The 10,662-nt window shown below is 43.2% G+C and overlaps 1 protein-coding gene across 1 annotated transcript; it reads right to left on the bottom strand.

Annotated features, from left to right (window-relative positions):
- Positions 1 to 2,178: 2,178 nt before the first annotated feature.
- Positions 2,179 to 8,264, bottom strand: RNF138 (ring finger protein 138). Its single transcript, XM_056521784.1, has 6 exons — positions 7,719 to 8,264; positions 5,672 to 5,837; positions 5,376 to 5,488; positions 4,612 to 4,717; positions 3,626 to 3,733; positions 2,179 to 2,309 (listed from the first exon to the last, which is right to left on the bottom strand). The coding sequence occupies exons 1-6, from the start codon at positions 7,928 to 7,930 to the stop codon at positions 2,241 to 2,243; spliced, it is 774 nt and encodes a 257-aa protein (XP_056377759.1). The 5' UTR covers positions 7,931 to 8,264; the 3' UTR covers positions 2,179 to 2,240.
- Positions 8,265 to 10,662: the final 2,398 nt, after the last annotated feature.

The following is a 10,662-nucleotide window of genomic DNA, read 5'->3' as shown; positions in this document are numbered from 1 at the left end:
TAATTTGTCCGCAGGTATCCCTTGTACGTAAGTTCCGTGCGAATGTACGCACGAGGGGTACCCGCGGACATCCTTTCACCCTTTGGAGGTACAGTCGTGAAAAAAGAAAAAAAAAAAAAAGTTTAGAACCACTGATATAAAAAGGTGTATTTTGGCCTTTTGACTCGCCAACAACAGAGGTCAGTAGAGAGAGGAGTCAGGTGCTGGATTTTTACTGCATGTGTGTCACATAGGCCTTGTTGGATTTTACAACATGGGCCCAGTGTGTTTGCAATACACAGGCCCAGTGTGTTGGCGAGACACGAACCCATTATGTTTGTGCCCAACAAGCCCAAAAAAGTGTTTTGTGCCAGTGGGCCTTTTTAGATTTTAGAGCACAAGCCCAATGGGTTTGCAACACACGGCCAAGTGTGTTTGTGCCACACCGGCCCAGTGTGTGTGTGTGTGCACCACATGGGCCTAGTGCTTGTGCTCCACATGGGCCTTAATAGAGTTTAAAACATGAGGTCAATGTGTTTGCGCCACACAGGCCCAGTGTACTTGCGTCACACAAGCCCATGGTGTTAGAGCTAAACAGGCCAAATGTGTTTACGCCACACAGGCCCAGTGTTTTTGCACCACACGGACCAGTGGGCCTTTTTGGATTTTATAGCACAAGCCCAATGTGTTTGCAACACACGGGCCAGGTGCGATTGCACCACGTGGGCCTAGTGCTTGTGTGCTACATTGGCCCTGTTGGATTTTAAAACACAAGCCCAATGTGTTTGCAACACACAGGGCAAGTTTGTTTGCATCACTCAGGCCCAGTGTGTTAGCACCTCAAAGGCCCAATTTGTTTGCGCGACATGGGCCCAGTGTTTTTGCACAACACGGCCTAGTGAGAGTGCGCCACACAAGCCCAGTGTGTTTGTACCACAGGGGCCAGTGGGCCTTTTTGGATGTTTCAGCACAAGCCCAGTGTGTGTGCGCGCAACACATGGGTCAAATGTCAACTAGTAAAGAAGAAACACTGTTACCCGCACTTATTGTGTTTCTTCTTTACTAGTTGATATTAGTGACTCGGTTCTTTCTGGTTTCCTGGACCGCGGGACCCGTGTACTTAGGACTTCGGTCTCCCGCAGTGATAGAAGTGCCACAGCCCAGTTAACCTGACCACTTTGTAGCAATAGTGCCACTATACCTTTTGAGTATTAGATGGGTCAAATGTGTTTGCACCACACAGGCCTAGTGAGCGCACCACACAGGCCTAGTGCATATGCACCACGTGGGCCTAGTTATTGTGTGCCACGTTGGCCTTGTTGGATTTTACAATACAAGCCAAATGTGTTTGCAAAAATATGGGCTGAGTATTTTTGCACCCCACAGGCCCAGTGAGTTTGCGCCACAAGAGCCCAGTGCGTTTGCATCACAAGGGCCCAATGTGTTTAAGACACATGGGCCGAGTACGTTTGCGCCACATGAGCCTTGCATTTTACAACACGAGATTAATGTGTTTGCTACACACAGCCCAAGTGTGTTTGCAACACAAGGGCCTAGTGCTTGTGTGCCACATGGGTCTTGTTTGAGTGTAAAACAAGAGCCTAATGTTTTAGCAACACACGGGCCGAGTGTGATTGCACAACATGAGCCCATTGTTTATGTGCCACACATGCCCAGTGTGTTTGCACCACATGGGTCCAGTGCGTTTGTGCCACGTTGGCCTTGTTGGATTTTACAACACTTTTGCGGAGTGTTTGTGGCACACAGGGGCCGAGTAGGTTTGCGCCACACTGGCCTTGTTGGATTTTAAAACAGGAGCCCAATGTGTTTGTAACACACGGGCCAGGTGTGATTGTGCAACTTGGGCCCAGTGTGATTACACCACTCAGGCCCAGTAGGTTTGAGACACACGTGCCCAGTGTTTTTGTTCCCACATGGCAGAATCTGAGCGAATTCTGCTGCACTTCACTGTGCACAGATGTTGCTACCGTGGAAATCCAGATTCTGGCAACTGCAGAAACACTGAACTGGTTCAATGTTTGTGTATTCCACTCTATGTTGCATAGCAATCTATGGAAACAGCACATATTTTCCAGAGGACAGTCCGCACATTGGTTGTGTGAACACGGCCTTAGAGCGAAATTACCATCACACGTGGAGACAATTAAAAGACTATAAATATATTTTTTATTAGACTGCAAAAAAACAACACAAATTTGCCATTTTTCAATTTAAGAATGTTTACAATTTTGTTACTTTACTCAAAACAAAGATTGATAGGATTTTTCAATTGCAGCTTGGAACTGGGCTTCTTCATCAAGATAGACATTCTGTAAGATAGATGGAAAAAATGAATTAAAGAAAAAAAGCCTCTTCTACAAAACGATAATACCTAGAGTAGGTTCTTACACAATATTTTTTCGAAACCAGAAGCGAAACTGATAAAGAAAAAAAAAAAATGGAAAGATCTGCTCCTTTTTCTGTGCTGTGGGCCCACTCCTGGCTATGGCTATAAATACTGACCAAAATACTGTGTGTGAACACAGCCTAAGGGTACGTTCACATGAGTGCATATTTTCTGCTACAGATTTGCTTCTGCAGATTTTGCTGCCTATGGTCTTCAATGCTGCAGAAGATACACATGTGTGAACGTACCCTAAAAAAGGTACATTCACACATGTATAATCCACTGTGGATTTTCTACAGTGGAAAATCCATAACAGATTTTCTGCAGACCTATTAAGACCTTAAAAGGGGTACTCCACCCCTAGACCTCTTATCCACGCTGTCATCACTGCACAGAACAAACTCGCTCTGTGCGTAATGACAGGCGATACAAGGGCTGGAGCATCGTGACGTTACAGCTCCCTCCTCTTGTGACGTCACACTCCCCCAAACACTCCCTTTGGATAGGGGATAAGATGTCTAGGGGCAAAGTACCCCTTTAAAAGGACATCAGTCGCACCTGTACACCCTAGTCCAGCTCTGGAGCTGGGCACACTTCATACCCATATATTAACTCTTTAGATGGGAAAACACTAATGCCAGCTAGGTCAATGGGCTGATCAGGACCACCGTGACGAAATCATGGGGTCCCGATGAGCTGAGAGGGCGGAGGTCCCCTTTCTTCCTATGGCTCATCTGATCTGCGCTCCAATCCAGCAGGAAGCCTCAGTAGCCTGTAGCAATGGAACGCCAATAACCCTGATCAATGCTGTGCTATGGAACAGCATCTAACAGTGTATTCAATCTAAAAATTGCAAGTAATAGTCCCCTATTAGACAAAAAAAAATAAAAATAAAAATAAAAAGTTAATAAAGTGTGAAACCCTCTCTGAAAAGTGCTAGTCGACATACCGCATCTCTTGAATTCAACTTTGTAGGAGAATTTGGTCAAAAGTAAACATGCCAGGTTCACACTGCAGAATCTCTGATGGAGATCCCGTGGGCAGCGCTAGGCCAATGTGGACTGCAATGCTGTCCTCATAGACTGCAATGGATATCTGAACGGATTCCCCGAAAGGTCTTCTGTGCTGCCTGTGGGATCTCCAGCAGAAATTATGTCTGGTGATTTTGCATTACGAACCTGACCCAACAGTCTCTTACAGGCAATTCAAAAATAAAAAGATTTTTTAAAACACACCTACCATGTACTCTTCATAATTAAACTGGTGTCTAGCATTTAGATGTCCAACAAAATTCCCAGTTACATGATAGACATCCCCACCAGGCAAAGCCGAGCATATAGGGCACACCTATAAAAGTGCATAAAAAGGTGGCTACAATATGGATAGATATTACACTTCTCTCACATCACTTTGAGTCTTCTTGTCAGAAATTGATGGGTACCCCAAACAATGATTGATAAAAATGATATGAACATACAAACACAAGTTTGAAGTATTAGTAGGTATGTAAAATAGTGTTACATCTACATAAATAGTGGGGCTGACCAAACATAGAATATTCTTTATGGGATCAGTTATCTAATGTATATACCGACAGCTCGACTGGCCCCTTACATCTCAGAATGACAAAAGTTTAGATTTCTACACAGATAGGCTAATGGAGATGGGGGGGGGGGGTTAATGAGGAGGGTAGTCACTTGGTTGAGTGATACAACCCAGGGTTTCTTGGTAGACCCCACAATATATATTTATTTTTAAACAAAGCTGTTCCCCTAGCAAAAAGGTCACAGAAAACCCCCTTCTGATTGCTAGGATTTCAGTGAACAACTATAAACGTCACTTAAAGCGGTACTGTCATTTAAAACGGCTTTTGACATGTGGATTACGATTATTGATGGTACCAAGTCTCACTACTGAGACCTGTTGCTGGGAAAGTGGGCGGCATTGCGCTTGGTGGTGTCAGGCTAATTGTGTGAATGTAGACTGTAGGGTGGTATGAATTTAGTTTTTGCTGTGAATTACCTAATGTTTTATAGTGTTTATGGTGGGACCTCCACCAACTCTTAAACAAGGGACCCCAATTCTCCATGTTCCTCAGATGTAACAATGCTTTTAAAAGAGAAGTGTACAACTTTACTCAAGCTCGAAAAGTCAAACATCCTATAGCTCACTTATATCAAAGTTAGGAATACTACAATTCAGAAGAATGTTAAAGTACCACTTACCGCTTCTACAACTTCAAAATAATGCATGAAGTTACAGTGGTCCAGTAAGGCTTTTCTACCCAGATTCTCCTGATGGCACAGTGGACACTTGTATCCTGTATCAAACCTAAACAAAACAAACAAACACTACAACCAGGGCTCAAGTCCTGCAGGAACTGGAACTGAGTTGCTGCACTTTTTCCAAGGCAGAAACACTGTTTCCATTAGCATAAGTCTTGCAGGACCAGTCCTTGAATTGAAGAGTTCCCACACTTTTTCCCCAGGACCTGACCCCTGACTACAACTAGTGGATTGTACACAAAAAGGTATTATGTTGGGGGGGTTCTTAGGTTTATGGCGAACATGCCCCAGAGGAACCAGTAATTTAGATAGATACATGGGCTAAACTATGGTATTGGCCAAATAGCCCTTATACATTTGCACAGCAGAAATACCCTGAATAGGGAGAGACTAGTTGTTGGGGACTGCTGTGTTCCCAGTCAGCTTTATAAATTCGATTACTCTGAAACAGCGAAGCATCTCAATGTAGATCGGACATCACTGTACAGCAGTTAACCTGTCAGTGTTAATTGTTTTGGGCAGCATGAAACTGATGACACGTTCCCCTAGAAGAAAAAATAAAATAAAAAAAATCATGTCCCATTGCGCCCAGTGTAAAAAGTAATCATGTCCCATTGCTCTCCCTGTAGAATATCTCCATACAAATACTCCCAATGAAGCCTGTATATTAAAAAGCCTTCGCTTATTTACTGGCTTTGGCTTACAGTTTGGCAGCACATGGGTCACTCTTCAGTTTCGAGTCTTTGGGGGCAATTCCAAATTCCTCCTGGTAACTCCGGCAGGACTTGTAGTGGAGTCGCATGTAGGACAACTTCACCTATATACACACACACACCATCTGTGAGACACTGAATATTACAGGTAACAGCTAAATTACATTTTAACATTCACAAGCAGTCCTAGCACCAACCGATAAGCTGACACCAGCTGCAGAAGGAATATCCAGCGGAACATTCCTAAACATTACACCTTGTAAAGACGGCCATAGAGTGCACCTTACCTGCTTCCCACAGTATGTGCACCCTAGCGAAAGGATCCTCATTTTCGTTTCTATGTCAGAAGCTCTTGTTGGTGCTGATCTTTCCCATCTAAATAATGCCCCACGGCAGAGAGGGCAATGGGCCCCACTTGCTTTAACAGCCATCAACAAGCATTTTCTGCAAAAACTGAAAATTACGTTTTTAGTGGAAGTTTATTTTTAGTGGACTGGGTAATGCAGTAGACCACACTTTCAAGCCTGCTGAACACATTTGCATATTCATTAGGAGAGGCGGGCCAGGCGGTAAATATTGAGAAGGCAAGGGAGGTAGGCAAGCCAGCCGTACATAGCTCAGCAACTACTACACCTATTAATGCAAGTATCCCCCTCTTTTTTTAAAGCTGCTAACCTGCACTATAACCCCAAATATATGGTTTAGTGCAGGTGAACAGGCTGTCATGCAAAAACAGTGTAGAATTTTATGCAATTTTTTGCATAAATGAAACAGATTTTAACCCCTTGAGGACCAGGCCATTTTTCAATTTTCCATCGACAGACCCATATGAGGTCTTGTTTTTTGCATTATTTGTAATATCGATAAATTTCATGAAATCTAAGGTGAAACAAAAATAATTTGCAGGATCAAATAGAAGAAAAAAAAAACTGCCAATTTGTAACTTTTGGGGGCTTCCATTTCTACGAAGTGCACTTTTCAGTAAAATTACACCTTCTCTTTATTCTGTAGGTCCATAGGATTACAGGGATGCCAAATTTATATAGATTTTATTTTACTACTTTAATATAAAAAATAAATAAACTGCACGCACCAAAATTAGTATGTTTAAAATTGTCCTCTGACTATTTTCCCGCATTCAGGGCTATAGGAGAGCTCTTTTTTTTTTTTGCGCCGTGATCTGTAGATTTTATTTGTACCATTTTTCTTTTGATGGGACTTTTTGATCATTATTTATGGTATATAAGAGTGACAAAAATGCGCAACTTAATTTACAGAGGTATTTTCAAAAATGAAAGAAGCGATCTGATTGGTTGCTATGGGTAACTCAGCAACATCTTCTGGACAAGTTTTCAAAAATCTCCTACCAATGTTTTCTTTTTAAACTCAAGGGTTTCCAAAACCAGCATTTTGTTGAAGCTAAGGCCCCTTTCACACTGCTGTTAGTACACGGCAGTGTGATGGCCGCTGGGTCAGCTGGGCAGAATAAGGGGAGAAAAATTACTACACGTGCCGTCTTTTTCTCCTCTATTTATAACGGCACTCCAGGCACCCATAGTAGTAAATTTGAGCCGCTGGGACCTGTTGCTCCCAGTCATGAGAACGGCTGTTAAAGTATGAAAAAAAATTCGAAAAAAAAAAAGTTCTATGGGAAGCAACAGCAGTTTGAAAGTAGCCTAACCTGCTGACCACGATGTTTATCATGTCTTTTTGATACTTATCCAGTGGCTTTACTAAAAAAGTTAGCATGCCATAATATGCAACACCATGTGCCATAATTGCGCCAAATCATTGGCGCATCATTCTGGTACAGTTTATGCTAACTTATGGCTTGCCTAAGAATGCAACAGACTTGTGCCAAACAGCCTGAGACACTTTGTATGTAAAATCTGGCAAAAAACAAAAAGTGTGAAGATGGCCTAAAAAAAATGCAACAAATTTACAAATACTGGACAAAAAAAAATATATATTTTAATAAAAAATAGTAAGCACTTAATTTCACATTCATAGAGGATACATCAATAAAGTTCATGCATGGTAAAAATTGCCGTTTTAGGCTAGGGTCACAATGCCGTAGGGCTTTTCTCAGAAAGCAAGATGCCAACATATACGGTATGAGAGGGCAATGGGAGCCATTCATTTAAACGGCTTAACACGGATAGTGCAGCAGACATCACTTTTGAGTCCGCCGAATGAAGGGCATACAGCTCGGACTTTGAATTGAATGGCATTTGACCCATACATAGAACATGAGGTGGTAACATGCTCACACCAAAAAACTGCAAGAAGGACTTAATAAAGGTAAATCTGAAGAATAATAATGCCTTTACTTACACATGCTGACAGTTATGAGTCCTGACTGGTGTCTGAAAGATCTCCTGGCAAACCGAACAGCTGAAATCTTCTGCTTCATGATTCTCTGAGAATATAGATGTTAAGGCACTTGCTTCAGCCATTAAAGGATTCCCTTTCAGACTACATGAAGAGAATTTGGCAATAGCCTGAATTTGAGTAGGCTTCATCCATCTGCTCAAGTCCTGATTCATATCACCTGAGCACCACACTGCTTCCAATTGGGCCCCAACCTTATGAATTGGTGTGAGTATTGTTCACTCAGGGCTGAGTATATACTGAGGCAAGGGTCACACCATATTTATTCTACAGGGAGGGGGCTTAATCAAGCAGTTTAGAAGTTATTTTGTTACTACATTTGTCACGTGTTTGGTGCATGCATTTTTTTCAACAACATTTTATGACATTTAGTTTAGAGCAAAACCAGAAGGATTGACTATGTGTGCCTTATTGTTTTGGGTGCATGTTGCTGGCACAAGGAGGTCTCTAAGGCTAGATTTCCACTTGTTTTTTTTTTTACAAAAACAACAATAAAAATGCCCATTCTGCCGCATGGCGTTTTTTTTTGTGAAAAAATGCTGCAGCCAGATGTTAGCTGCAAGTCATTAGTAAACTGCAAAATGCCAAATCCACTTGGCGTTTTTCAGTTTGGCATTTTTTTAAATCCTTTTGGTGTTTTTGGGCTCCTTGGCAGTTTTTAAAAATCGACCTCTTGTCGAGACTTTGGCGTTTTTTCTGGAAAATCTTGGCGTTTTTCTCCCATAGAAGCCTATGGGAGTGAAAAAACGCCAAGAAAAACACCATGTGGGTTTTAAATTTGACGTTTTTTCAGGCATTTTTTATTCTTTTGGACTTTAGCGATCCAAAAAAGTATATATACATCGTATACCTACTGCCCAGCAAGAACTTACAGTGAGCCTGCAATGTGTATATAGTATACACATTGCTGGCTCACTTAACCCCTTGCTGAGCTGTGTGCTAAGCCAGCCCAGCAAGGAAAGAGTTAACTTACACTGCTGGACAGTGTAGGTTAACCCTTTGGGCGGTATACACTATATACAGCTATCTATAGATAGCTGTATAGAGAAGATGAAGTCCCCTTACCTCCGTCCAGTCCCTAGTGATGACATCATTAGGGGCGGAGCTACAGACGAGATCCAGGCTAGTAAGTCTGAAGCTCTGTTCACATTGTCCGTTTTGGATAATCGGAACAGACCCTTCTGCCAGTGTCTACCCAGACAGGGAGACTACAGCTGTTGCTAAACTACAACTCCCAGCATGTCTGGGCATGCTGGGAGCTGTAGTTTTGCACCAATTGGAGGCTCACTGTTTAGGTAGACATTGCATCATGGGCGCTCTCCCCTGCAGAGAGTGCAAAAAATGTCCTAACCCATTTTTTTTTTCTTTCATCTCGTTTCAGATTTGTGTATGCAGAGGATTACGACAGATTCGATGGATTACCACGGATGAACTGGATTTTTTTTATATTTTAATAAAATAGTTAACGAGGGCTGTGGGGGAGTGTTTTTTAAAATAAAATAATTTTTCCAATGTGTTGTGTTTTCTTTTTTATTGAATATTCAGGCTTAGTTATGGAGGCTGTCTAATAGAGGGAATTTATTACTATGTCGGGGCTTAGTGTTAGCCACAAAAACAGCTGGCACTGTACCCGGTACCCACCGCCACAGGGGTGTCGGGAAGAGCCGGTACCAACAGGCCCGGAGCATCAAAAAATGGCGCATAGGGTTCCCTGTATATTCAGTATCAGCCAGATACCAACAAAGCAGCAACAGCCTGATGTTACCAGGGTGGGCGAAGACCATTGTTACTGGCCCTCCCCAGCCTAAATAATGCCAGCCTGTTACTGCCTAGGCCCAGGAACGCCATTTTTGATGCTCCAGGCCTGTTGGTACCGGCACCCCTGTGGCGGTGGGTACCTGGGTAATAATTGGGGGTTAGCGCCAGCTGTTTTTGGGGCTAACGCTAAGCCCTGGCTTAGTAATGGATTCGGTCTATTAGACAGCCTCCATTACTAAGCCTGAATATTCAATTAAAAAAAGAAAACACAACACATTGGAAAAATCACTTTATTTAAAAAACACCCCCCACAGCCCTCGTTAACCATTTTATTAAAATTAAAAAAATAAAGTTCATCCGTCATAATCCATCGAATCCGTTGTAATCCTCTGCATACACGGATCTGAAACGAGAAGAAAAAAAAACACAAAAAATGGGTTAGGACATTTTTTGCACTCTCTGCAGGGGAGAGCGCCCATAATGCAATGTCTACCTAAACAGTGAGCCTCCAATTGGTGCAAAACTACAACTCCCAGCATGTGCAGACAGCCTTTGGCTGTCTGGGCATGCTGGGAGTTGTAGTTTAGCAACTGCTGGAGTCTCCCTGTCTGGGTAGACACTGGCAGAAGGGTCTGTTCCCGTTATCCAAAACGGACAATGTGAACAGAGCTTCAGATTAGCCTGAATCCTGGCTGTAGCTCCGCCCCCTAATGACATCATCACTAGGGGGCGGAGCTACACGGACCAGCGGTGACAGAAACGAGGGAGGTATGTGGACCTCGTCTTCTCTATACACTATATACAGCTATCTATAGATAGCTGTATATTCTGTATACCGCCCAAAGGGGCTATAGGAGCAGGGAGTCCTGTCAGTCTGGTGACAGGATTCCCGGCTCCTGTACAGTATACATGGGTAAACTATGCCCCCCTGTATAGTATACGGCAGGGGGAGGTGAGTAGTGATGCTGTCCATCACTCCTCACCTCCTTACACTCTGTGGATCGGGCGCTCAGCATCCGACCCACAGAGTGGTACCAGGGGCGTAGCTAGAAACCCCAGGGCCCCAGTGCGAAAAATTGCCCTGGGCCCCCCCACCACCCGACGACCCGCTTCCCCAATCCAGGACTAC

Source organism: Hyla sarda, chromosome 5 (genome assembly GCF_029499605.1).
Source record: "Hyla sarda isolate aHylSar1 chromosome 5, aHylSar1.hap1, whole genome shotgun sequence".
NCBI classification, from domain to species: domain Eukaryota; kingdom Metazoa; phylum Chordata; class Amphibia; order Anura; family Hylidae; genus Hyla; species Hyla sarda.
The sequence above is the reverse complement of the archived record's forward strand: the minus strand, read 5'-3'. Positions and strand labels throughout refer to the sequence as shown.

Coding starts and splice junctions, on each gene's coding strand:
- RNF138 (XM_056521784.1), bottom strand. CDS start 7,930: ATGAATCAGGACTTGAGCAGATGGATGAAGCCTACTCAAATTCAGGCT. Junction 3,734..4,611: donor ATTTTGAAGTTGTAGAAGCG/GTAAGTGGTACT, acceptor GCACTTTTATAG/GTGTGCCCTATATGCTCGGC. Junction 2,310..3,625: donor TTAATTATGAAGAGTACATG/GTAGGTGTGTTT, acceptor TCTATCTTACAG/AATGTCTATCTTGATGAAGA.